Source organism: Poecile atricapillus, chromosome 4 (assembly GCF_030490865.1).
Source record: "Poecile atricapillus isolate bPoeAtr1 chromosome 4, bPoeAtr1.hap1, whole genome shotgun sequence".
NCBI lineage: Eukaryota > Metazoa > Chordata > Aves > Passeriformes > Paridae > Poecile > Poecile atricapillus.
In genome coordinates this window covers 64,149,493-64,161,860 of record NC_081252.1, presented here as the reverse complement: position 1 = coordinate 64,161,860, position 12,368 = coordinate 64,149,493, and the positions used below count along the sequence as shown (strand labels likewise).

Sequence of the window (12,368 nt, the reverse complement as noted above, 5' to 3'; positions counted from 1 at the left end):
GTCTCAGACTGTCCACCCCAGAAAGTGTCTCCTACATGCACCCTTGATGAATGTGAAAATGAACAGCAAGGTTTAAACTTGACAAGTCAGGTATTCAATCTAATCCTAGATTAAAAGGGGAAAAATAATTAAAAAGTAAAAATGAGGTGAGACATTGTTTCATTAATCACCGAAGGTACAGATATGCCAAAATCAAACACTAAATGCCAGCCAACAGTCCTGGGAAGTACAAATATAACTAAGCACATGGGCAGACCCACTGGCAGTGGTGGTTGGTCCCAAGCACAGTTTAGTTTAGTTTGCTAGATAGCCCTGTGGCACCAAACAGAAAAACAGAATTGTTTTTCAAAACAGGTCAGTTACAATGAAGGAAATATAAAGAGATCAGGGAGTGTTGCATGTCGCATAACTCCAGATTAAGGAAAATAGAGAAGAAAAAAAAGGAAATGTCTCAGAATTTTCAATGAAGTATTTTACTTTTGTTTTTCCAAGGGTGTTCTAAAACCACTGGTTAGCAAAAAACTCTACCAGATTTAATAGGAAACCCACAGTATCCTGAATCACAGTGTTTTACAACAGAATCCTAAATATGTGAAAAAGGTGAACATCTTAATGCAGTTTGCAATAATTAGGGACCTGCTCAGTACTTCAATAACAGGGTATTGGATTGTCTAGGCACTTCAGAGAATGAGGGCAAGGGAAAATATGATTCTGCCAGTATTAAAGAAATCTGCCAACCTTTTATTTAAAAGCTCCAATTACTCTCTACATTGCAGCACACAACACTTAGGAAAGGACATATCTTTGAATAGAGAAGGTCTTTCTTTGACTAAGCTGTGTTAGAAGCAGTGTTGACAGAGACACAGCACTGCATGAATAAACTGAAGGTATATTTGAGCCCCAGTCTAATGCTAAAGACACCTGTCTCAGCATTTACTCTTGTTCTCTCCTCTGGTGTCAATGCCCCCTATGGTGGGCACACACCGAGCAGGAAAGCTGGATTTCCTGTTTTTTCACCTTCACAGAGTAGAGTAAGTTTATAAAAGTATGTATCATATGTTTCCAGTTATTACAGTGTTAATGCATAAAAATTAGTAAGAGATATTTATCATTGCAAGGCTTCCTTGCCTGTAAACTGTATTTATATGTACCCTCTCCAAACAGACCCGATGAAGGATTTTTCGAACTGTTTCTGTAGATGCCAAGAGTTGAGGACATCAGAAAGCAGCCTTGCCTGAAAGTGTTTATGTGCTGACAAAGCTGTCAAACACTGTGGACAGATGTTCAGTAATTACTCTCTGACTCCTCTATGCAAGCCTACATGCACAGCATACATATTCACTCCATGCTGCAGGTAAAACTGCTCCTCCTCAGGCTAGAGCTGTGTCTGGACCAGGCTGTATATTTATACACTAAACACTCCCCACAGGTAAGTAGCTTGGTAATTTTTTTCTGTATCCCATTTTTCAGACACCGAGATCTCAAAATATAACATGGATCTTACTTCTTTTTCTTGCAATAGCTGTTCCTGGAAAAGCTTCCAGCGTCTCTGGTGGTGGTTCTCCCATTTATCCAGCTGAGGGACCAAACTCTCCTGCCATTCCTCCTTCAGAAGCTCACATTCTCTTACAGAGAGACTGGTCACCACAGGCAGGGTCTGAAGAAACAGCTCCGTCACCAACTCTGCTAAAGCATGGGAAGCCTTAGAGTACAGCTCCTAACAGAGGGACAGAGAGGGACAGAGAGAAACAGGTGACAAAGTGAGCCCCCAGCCCTTGGGAGCTCTTTCCATGCATATTCCATGATAGATGCCAGTGAGGTAACCATGTGACAACACTGGGCTGGTGACCAAATCCTAGAGCTAAAATCCAATGCCACTAAGGCTTGAGTTAAAAAGACCAGGTTTTGTGGATGGAACAACTTAAATGTTTTGGCTCAAGCTACAAAAGGCATTTAAAATGCAACGCTGGCAAGAGCACGTGAGACCCTGTGCCCTAACTGTTGCTCACATGTAACTGCAGTAGAAAAGAGTATCTTATTTTACTGGCTATGGTAATGTGTTATGAAAACAACTCTTTTGAAAGTTACTGTGGAAACAATCCAGTGTAGCACAACACCTCACAGGCACATTTTCTCAGGTGCTGATATGAAATGAATGAAGGAAGAGGGAAGAGTTAAAAGAGATGCTATGGCTTTTAGCTAGACAAAAGTGACATTAGTCATGTCAGTTGTTGGTACTTCAAAATATGACACTCTTAATGCCTGAAGAACGGAATTATTCAAATTCATTCTGATGCAGAATAAAATCACCAGAAGATGTTTGTTTTCCTAGGCTTGAAAACAAACATCTTCTGGTGATTTTAAGGAAACTAGTCCCATATGAACAGTTTTTAATTGCTGAGGCTGTTTCACTTACAGGAAGCATTGAGGTGATTTAGTCAGATGCCACCCAAGCTAAAAACTCTGTTCTAGTTTCACTGTCAAATACACAGTGGTGATAGGAGCTGTGTTGGCAAACTTAGTGCCATTTGAAATAATTCCTGGGGAGAAGGAGTGGGGACAGGTAGCTTTCTCAGCCGAAAAGGGAGCAAAACCACACTGGAAAGTCACATGGACACTGCAGTATTCCTGCAGGATGATGAGCTATTTTTGGGTGAGCTCTGCATGATGCTACCAGCCCAAAAACTTTACTGCCTAGCTGGGCTTGCTTTCATTGCAACCAGTGTTAACCCTCTTGAAAACAGATATATTTCTTTATTTTATTTAGAATACTGATATTTTTAAAACTTGTTTAAGGATTCCTGTTAAAAGAACAAGTCAGTTCTTCTAGGTGCTGCCTTCTTCTAAATACAGGTTTAATTACAATTTCTAAGATGATCAAAACCTAGTACCTCTCAATAGAAACACAGGGATATTTATCTAGATGCCAAATATGTTTGTCTGCAGTTCATAGACAACAAAAGTTCTAGTGGAAATTTTTTTTTTTTCTGGGGAAATACACTGCTATAATGTACTATGGTGTAAAAGCCCATTCCAACTGCTAGATATTGAATTGTAAAATACAAAATACTAAAAAATAATAATAAAACTCTTCAAAAACCAAAAGAGAATATTCAAGTGCAAGGACAAGAACACAGAAATGAAGACCAGAGGTTTGGTTGAACGTGAAATATGGTTTTGTGTCCCCAGAATGATACATTTGGGGTTCATTTAATGTTTCCACAATACCTTTATCTGTTCTGTGTTTAGGTTTATGAATATCCTTTGACCTGATTGATTTCTGAAAAATATTTTAGTATTTCTCATTTATTGCAGAATATACAAGCTGTGCACTGAGTACTAAATTATTATTTTCCTCCTATGATCCCTCTAGGATGCTAATCACCGTATTAATTATCACAAACAATAAATAGCTTAACAGCTCCCTGCAGTAACCTCTTCTTATGGATAAAATTGAGGCACAACACTACAAAACATGTTCACTACACCTTTGTGATGAGCTGTCTCAGTCCTTTCCACTCTCTTACCTGTTTAAAGAAGGCAAGATTTTCAGAATCCAGCTCCCAGGGCTTTCTTTAATCTCAAAGTATTCTGAATTCCTGCAAATTGGACTACGACTTTTTGAAAATGAGTACTGGCCATAAGTACGAGAATAAGTAGCCAAAGACCCAACATAATATCTAACTTCTGATAATACTTTTCCCATTTCTAATGATTGGTCACAATTTAGACATGACAGTATCATTAAGCGAACATTTGCTACACTCGCTGAGGGATTATTGCCCCTACTCCTTAATTATTAGAGTTACAAGTTCCTGTTACAACAAGAGGCATGATTTATACCATTCTAATCATCTGTGTAGTTGTGGGCCTGGCTTAGCTTGGCAAAAGCAATGCCAAATGGCTTGTTTGAATTCTCCCTTCTGCTGTTATTTTAAAAAGCAAGGCTCCAAGTTCTCAGATTTATCATAACCTCAAAGATACTGCATTTTTAATCTGCATAACCCATACAACATTTAAAGAATAATGGCTCTATCTCTGGTAAACCATCTCTCCTCTGAGCTTTACCAGCCTTTCAGGACATGTTAATTCTTCTGCCTTTACTGGGTGTTCAGTGATATAAGAATTTCTATTAGGTCTGAAATAGTTCAGAAGGAGTCTAGAGGAGTCCATGGAATTTCTACTGCAGTAGATCAAAAGATCTCAGGCAGGGTGTTAAGGAATTCTGTTCTTAAACAGTGGCAGCTAAATCCCTTTGGAACACATTTTGCTGTGGAACTGATAGCATTTCCCTGGCATGCTCACAGCTCTGTGTTATTATTTGCTATGAAATACTTTGCACACAACAAAAATATTGTCTTTTGTTCCCTGTTGGCAGCGTCATTTTGTTCTCCCTGTACCCCCTGCACATTCAAATTATACCGTATGCTTTTGGCACTACCAAAAACGTGGGGACAGTTACTGAAGAAAAATGCGATTAGGTCCTGCTCCTACAAAATTACTTATCTGTATCACCTCATTAATGTGATGATCATATGGATATCAGAGCCCAGGAAGCCCTTGCAAGGCAGACCCAAGAGGAGAGCATGCTGTACCCAGAGGCCATACCACAGGGACAACACAGTGGTCATGCTGTTTAATGCACTTCAAAATATGTGGCAGAATGGCCTTTTAAAATTTGGGAGGGGAAATACTAAGTCTACATTTAGGAAAGACTGCAGATGTGATTGAACTCTACCCAGCAACTCAAGATAGCCAAGTAATTCAAAACTATATGTACTCTAAGGAATGTACTTGATTTCAAACTGCAATAAAGTCTGTGAGCAGGGATGGCACACCATATATCATAAAAGTTATTTTCCACAGGAAAGAAAAGGAAAATCAGTACCACTTCCAGGGTCTTATTTTTGGACTACAGCATCTACAAATATTTTTTACAAGCTTCTTGATATGCCATCTCTTGTTTTCAGAGTTTTGACTTAATGAAATTCATTCAAATTGATTCCATTAATAGAATAGCTGATTGCCATATTGAATGAACCTGTTTGTAGTACCTGGCAGTCAATCTCAAAGCTTTTCAAAAAATTTCTAGTGAAATACATCAAGCATAAAGAAATACCATGGGGTATACATGGAAATAAAATGGGCTTAGATTAAAATGCTGAGTGCATCTGAATTTTAAACAAGGCAGTAAATATATAATTTTGTCAAAAACCAAGGGAAATACATAGCTTATCAGATTTCACTCAAAAACCAATATTAATTCCCCCCCTTAAATCTAAATGATTAAAAGGTTCCTACATATAGATGAGTGAATAGTGAAATTGTGAAGCAGAAAAAATTATTTAGAAAGGCTGATTGTACTTTATTTTACATGCCAGCCACTGAAAAGTATATATTATCTCGAAGAGGCAACTGCACAGCTATTTGTTAACTTGTGATAGAACATTTTATTAAAGGAATTGAAGTATCTGATCAAACCTGTATAACCCTGTTCCATGTACCTCCAGAAGCTCAGTGGGTAGGACACTTGCTTAGGAGGTAAGAGATTCATCTCCCAACCCATATTGCATCTTACGAAGGACAGGGATTAAATACTCAGATCATACATCCCATAAACACATCAAAAATTCTAGGACACTGGACACACACACACCACTGACCACTAAAAGATACTTCACATATACTCAGAAGATACACTCACTTGAAATGGGGAAAAACTGATTGCATGTACTTCTCTCTTCCACGTGAAGAATTCTGGAAAGTCAATTGGAAAATGAAAACTCTACCTGCTTTTAAGCATCCTAACATCAATAAAGCACAGTGACATTGAAGTCATCCTTAGCACAACTTAATACATAAGCCCCGCTACTTAATTTCCACACATTTAAAATGGAGGTTTATTGAAATGTCAGTCTTGCCCCCTCACTGGTCTTTGATTTATTCAAGAGGCAGTTTCAATCTTCTCTTTTGGTACTCCTTTTTTAGAAATATGCCTTTGTGGATAAGGTTATGCCCTTTATGAGATCTAACTATTAGCCAATTGTGAATCTGCACAGTGGTAAAATACATCTTCTTACACAGTAAGGAAGAGGAAAACTTTAGAATGAAGGCTATCTGATGAATGAAGAAAACTTTAGAATGAAGGCTGCCCCTATCAGACATCTTGTATCAGCTTTGACTGAAGCGACCAAAACAAATCTAATAGTGCCCAAACCCAGAATTAGAATGGGCTCCCATGGTATGAGTTCACAGATTTAATCTATCAGATGATACTGTATTTTTGGGGTAAGTCACGGGGCTAAAATTTCAAAAGTGAACCCTTGAGGTGTAGGTCTCTTGATAGGGATTTCTACCTGAGACAAACTTCAGTGATTACCCTAAAAAAGATGCCAGCTCTTGGTACCCAAAAATGCAGTCCAGCATCCCTAACCATATCCTAACCTATATATAACCTAACCTAACCTCAGGTTTAACAAAATGTAATTTAACAAAATTACATAAGGAAAGTAATGAAAGAGTAAATCTCTGAGAATCTGTACCTCTTGTCAAAAATATTTTTCTTTTTATTAACAAAGGAAAAAATCAATTGCTTTTCCTCAAACTCACATCTGTGTCTACCCATTCATAAAAGAAATGTCTACTGCCTTGCCCATTGATAACACTCATGACCTCATAGCTTTTAGACTAAATTCTCGTGCATTTCATTCCCATGTCAAGCCAAATGAAATAACGTTCTGGTGAACTGCTATCAGCAAAGGGGAATTGTAAATGACAATAAATTGTGTTCTTATGGTTTTGAAATAAAGGCAGAAGAAAAAGACCTATCTTACCACATACTGTGTAATTTCTAGTTGTTGATTTCCTTTGTGCAATCTGCATGTCTTTTTTCTTAATAATGAACTATTATCCCCCAACCTCTTCACGTCTCCTTTCCCTACTGAAATACATAGGTAGTTCACACAACAGCAAAAAATAAAAGAGGGAAAAGATTGGTTGGTGACTATCTGAAATGTTAAAACTTGAGACAGACTTGAAGTAGCCATTAATAGAGAAACAGAACTGGATACATTGGGGCAGCCAGTGGGGTGGGTGGTGTGTTATTGCTGCCATGTAATAGAAAATTATGATAAAAACAACAAAAAATCCTTTGTATACAGGGTAACTCTGCAGACCCTGCTCATGAAAATATTAGGCTGATCCACTCAATTAGCTTTGCACAATTTTCCCTTCAGTTATGATATATTGTGATAATCAAAATAATTTTCTCCCATTCTTCTACACACATTTCAAAAATTAGTTATGGAGTCTGTGTCTAGACACAGACTATTCACCTACTGCACACTATTTTAATCCACTCGTGTGGCTGAAAAGTCCTACACTATCCTCCAAATATAGCTCATTCATTCACTTCAGGCATCAACAGATTCCATTGACCTTGGTTAAATCATTTTAATTGATTTATTCATGCATACACGAAACAAACCTACTCGATTGTTCTATGCAAACACAGTCAGCTTCCAGATCATTGTATTTTTACATATTTATTCAACAATTTGGGTAATTCTTACATTTACTATAGCAGTACAGCCTTCCCTAGTGCTAGAGGGTTATATAAATCTATCTTGATCTGTTTAAAAGGCATAAAATTAAAAAATGGAAAAGGCATAGAAATTTGATAAAGGCTTAGAAGAAGAGTGAGAACAAGCAAAAGATCTTGCACAAGGGAGTGGCACTTACAGGTTAGTGACACCTTTTCTTCTGTCCCCAGAATACTCACTGGTTCCCTGTTCAGTCACATGGTAACCTCTTCCTTATATTTTAGTATCACCTTTTTCACTGAGATCATGTTTCAGCTTCTTCACTTGCAAGGCAAGTGACTATCAGTTAAGCTTCAGAGAGCGCAGATCTTCCGGAATGGCAACATCAAGCTCTGCAGTGCTTACAGAAGTGCCCAGACTAGGTGGTTCTACAAAGGACTACAGTCAAAACCCAGTGGGGACACAGGTCTTGTAGTACAGAGCTGACTACCAGCTGGTTAATACCTGCTTGTTTAAGTCTACTTGAACTGCACACAACTGCACTGTGGAAGATCTCAAATCCCTGTCATCCTCCCACTGCTACCTTGCCTGCCCCATTAGTAGCAGCAGCTTCTTCCTATGACAAACCTGGAGCAACTATATGAAGAGGTGAAGTTCTGCTGCCCAGGGAAGATTTGTGCTTGTACATGCTGCACTTCTGCTCTGGATGTGTGCTGGAGCAGGGGGAGAAGCAAAGGCATTGTATTTGTGATGTGCACCTCCTTCCTTTCACAGCAAGTCTACTTTTGTTTTTATGGCCCTGGTTATGGAAAACCACTGCATTGTCCTCATCTGTAGAAGTCAGAACAGCTCCATTTACCTTCAGCAGGGCTATGCTCATTTGCATTACCTCTTCTTTCTAGCTTACAAGGATATTCAAAAGCAGCCTCCTCTCCTAAAATAGTTCATAGAAACTGTATTTGGGGTTAAGGAGAGAAAGTGCAGTTGTTCATTATATTAAATATCACAGTAAAAATGTTTTATCAGAGAAAAAAAGGTGGAAATTAAGATTTGTGGACCCTCATTTAACAGATGCCAGTTGGATCACAGTACTTGAAGCTTTTCATGTCTAGCAGTGTTTGCATCTAGTCATAGGAGAGCAGATGTAATATGGAATATAATGGCCTAGAGCTGAGTGAACTGGCAGAGTTCAAGTTTGTGCAGTTCTCCTGGCAACCGGGCAATTCTAGAAAAATTTAATTTACCCAAACCAATTTTTCTTTAGTAAGAAAGAAAACTTAGCTTAGTATTGAGAGAAATAGAACTGGTCTTAGTGTTACTAAAGCAGAGTACACAATAAAGGAGAGCAATATAATTTCACAAATAAGGTGGAACTATGTAGGATAAAAAAAAAAAAAAAAGGTTTAGTCTCAAGACTTCACATGAATTGAGAAAGGGGATGGAGAAGTTAGCAACTATGGATGATGTACTGAGACAGTAATATCAGCAAACATGTTGACTTTTCTTATATTACATAGCTTTCCACATTTAATCTACTCTGATTCACTGGTATATCCTTCCAAGCAAACCTTTCCTTTCTCCAAAGCAGTAATTTTTCTCAAATTGTCTGTTGCTCACACTATTACATAAGACCATGGAAAAATTATTTGTTCTAAATAGAGTGGCTTTATTTTTTTTTATCAAATGAATTTGAAAAAGTGCATGTGGACTACTGCTAATTAAGATTGTATGGGTATATTACCCTTATGTGATGGGGACCACAAGTTTCTACAACATCCTAATCTGGTCATAATTAATCATGACAAGGATCCTGTTGAGCTGAAAGTGATTAGTTCCAGCCTAATTAAAGTTCACTACTGACTACGGTTTTGGGCTTCACCAGATAGATCATGTTATCATATTTTTTTGCATAGACAGGAAATAACTAAAGATAATGCAAAAAGCATGAAGCACCTAGAATTTTCCAAATCAAGAACAAAAAGTGTAAAAATATTACTTACACCCAAGATCTGAACCTATTTCAGGGAACTAAGTAGAGTCAAAAAAATTCTCTGTGAGAAATAAATAAAAAGAATGTATTTGAAGATGTAGTGAAGTCCACTTAGAATAGTATCATCCAGCAATGGTGCAGAAGAGATAATTACATATATATATATATATATATATATATATATATATATATATACACACATATATAAACATAAATGAAATCTTCCTCCTGGTAGTAATGATAGACATTGTATGCTCTCAACACTACTGCAACCTTGTCAGCCACCTGGGCAGACCATGCAGGCGTTTTCTGACTAATATGAGGTTAGGAAACATAGTATTTTGGGAAGATAATGGAAAAGGCAAGCTAATATGGAAGACTGTCCTGCCTTCATCTTCTGCTTTGTCATCCTAGCTTTCTGGAGCTGTGATTCCTGGAGGTGATTCTTCCTGCAATTCCCCAATCTTCCCCAAGGCCTGACACTGTAGTGGCATTAGGTGAACTTCAAAATTAATGTAGCAAATGACATTTAGCACTAGAAGTGGCACCTTGTAAAGATCGGCGACAGCCTCTGCGCTCTCACAGTCATCCTCCTCCTCCAGATCCCACTGTGCTTGCCAGTGTTTCTCCATCAGCTCATGGTAAGCCTAAAAGAAACATAGTAGGTAGGTAAATAGCTGAAAAGATCTTAAAAGTTTCTTGTGATCCTTCCCTTTGCTTCCTTGATGCTCTTCCCTTGTATCACTACAACAGTAATTATTTACCTGGAACCATGACTCAGAGGGAAATTAAACTTGCCTTACCACCTTAATTTGAGTTTATCCAGTCTTGAGTATAAAATTCCTTAGCCTTGGGAATATGAGGTTAAATAATATGTACATACTACTACAAAACATGTGAAATTATCTGATTTGAAACCTGCTTTCCAGTGTTTGAATATCACTACATCATAGCCATTACTATGAGGTGCAGAAGAGCCATCTGACATCATGATGAGACAACTGAGTTTCAGCTATATCACACTGTACAGGGCTTTTGGACAGGAGTTGGTCACCATGCCCTATGGTGTTTCCTAAAAGGCTGATCTGTGATGTGGTCCTGACTTGTCCTTGGTCACAGTCTTAAAAGGAATGCAATTTTTTTCTTCAAGTGAGGACTGTGACTGTGGATGTGTTGGCAGGCTCATGGAAGATTATATTTCACAAAGACTACCTCCATCTACAGACTAATGAACAGTGTTATACATAAATATTCCATTTTTTAATTTAATCTCCCAAGTGCTCCCTTTCACTCCCATGGTAAATATGGCTTTCTTCATTATGTATGTCAATAGAGCTCTTCTAAAGAGTACCAAAGTGTCCATAAACTCCTCTCTTGTAGAGGTAGACTTGAAAGTTCACACATCTTACGGAGTCATACTTTATGACAGAATTTGACAAATTAACTGCTATAACTTTTATGTCCACCGTGGGTAGGCAGAGCCAGACTGGATTACTGTAACTGACACTTTATGGTTTGTGTTCTTCATTGATCATTCCTGGATTCTTTGCCTGTAAAAGACAAAATTAAAATTCTTCTTTTCCAACATGGAAACATAGATAAAGGAGAAAGAATGACACAGGAACTCTAACCTTTACTATATATCTCATTCTGTCTAATAAAAAAAACAGATCTGCAGCAACTCAATCATTACCACCCTACTTGTCTTCAGGACAATCTGATGTGAATGAAGTTTATTGCAAAATCCACCATCATAACTGGCAACCATTTAAAATTCAGCAGAAAGGTCAGTTACTGGCAAGGCTGCTACCACAGTGGTATAAACCCCTTGATGAGGTGAAGGGGGAAAGGCAGAGAATAGAAGTGTTTTTGATGGGTACAGCTCTGGGCTAGTGGTGAGGCTTTGGAATCAATTCCTTTATAGTTGGGCTGGCTGTGAAATAATGTAACAAACTTAAAATAGCTCCTCAGTGCCAAGGGGATTGTTCTCACAAAATAATTACTGGACTATTTAAGTCAAACCATGGGAGCTGCAGGTACAAATTTTTCTTATTCTTCGAAGAGTTTCTGCACTTAAGACCCCATCTGTTCTGGGACAAAAGACTCTCCCACTGTGCAGCAGAAAGGCTTACATTTCTGACTTTCATAATTTGTACACAGACATTTCATAATCCTAAAACTCAGCTGTGTTCTGTCCTGCAGCATGAAGTGCAAGTTGCCTCTCCCTGCTCAGCCTGTCAGAAAGCTGTTTAGTAGGATTAGTTAAATTCTAGATTAATGATCTGCCCATAAGGTGTACAGAATAGAGCATCTCTTGCACAAACCTGTGCCTCTACCTTTGTAGCAAAGGGGTCTAAATGCAAAAATTTTAAGGTTTGTTCAATGAGTCTAGGATGTGTCCAAGAGTGTCCAATGATGTGTAAAAGGAAAATACATTCACAAGTGCACACTGGCTACAAAAATGTGTGACAAAATTATTTGTCTCAAGTTATGAAAAGCCAAAGATGTATAAAGTGCTATACTTGTTTTTAAGTGAGGTGTTACCAGGCAGGTGTGCATACAGAAACAGTAACTGCATTATCCAATTCATACAATATAATTAAAGAATATGGCCCCATGGTGCAAAGTTGCAGTGTTAAGATCAATAAATTTTGACAGTTTGCTGCAGCTGGAATCTGGGTCTTCTCATACAGTAATGTTATCTATGTTATTAGATTTCATCAATATATTTTAATGTCGCTGGATGTAACCACTTACACCTTAAATTATTTCTTCTGACAAAAATTGAGAATTATTTTTTTTTAATTCTTAATAACTTGGGTTTGCAGTTCTCAGCA

General features: G+C 37.9%; 1 protein-coding gene across 4 annotated transcripts in view; it reads right to left on the bottom strand.

Annotated features, from left to right (window-relative positions):
• EVC (EvC ciliary complex subunit 1) overlaps positions 1-12,368 on the bottom strand; it is a 50,394-nt gene that overhangs the window by 17,642 nt on the left and 20,384 nt on the right. For all 4 annotated transcript variants that reach the window (XM_058838565.1, XM_058838566.1, XM_058838568.1 and 1 more), the window contains exons 11-12: positions 10,080-10,178; positions 1,505-1,717 (exon numbers count right to left, since the gene is read on the bottom strand). In XM_058838565.1, coding sequence (XP_058694548.1) covers positions 1,505-1,717; positions 10,080-10,178 — 312 coding nt within the window. The remainder of the gene's footprint in view (positions 1-1,504; positions 1,718-10,079; positions 10,179-12,368) is intronic.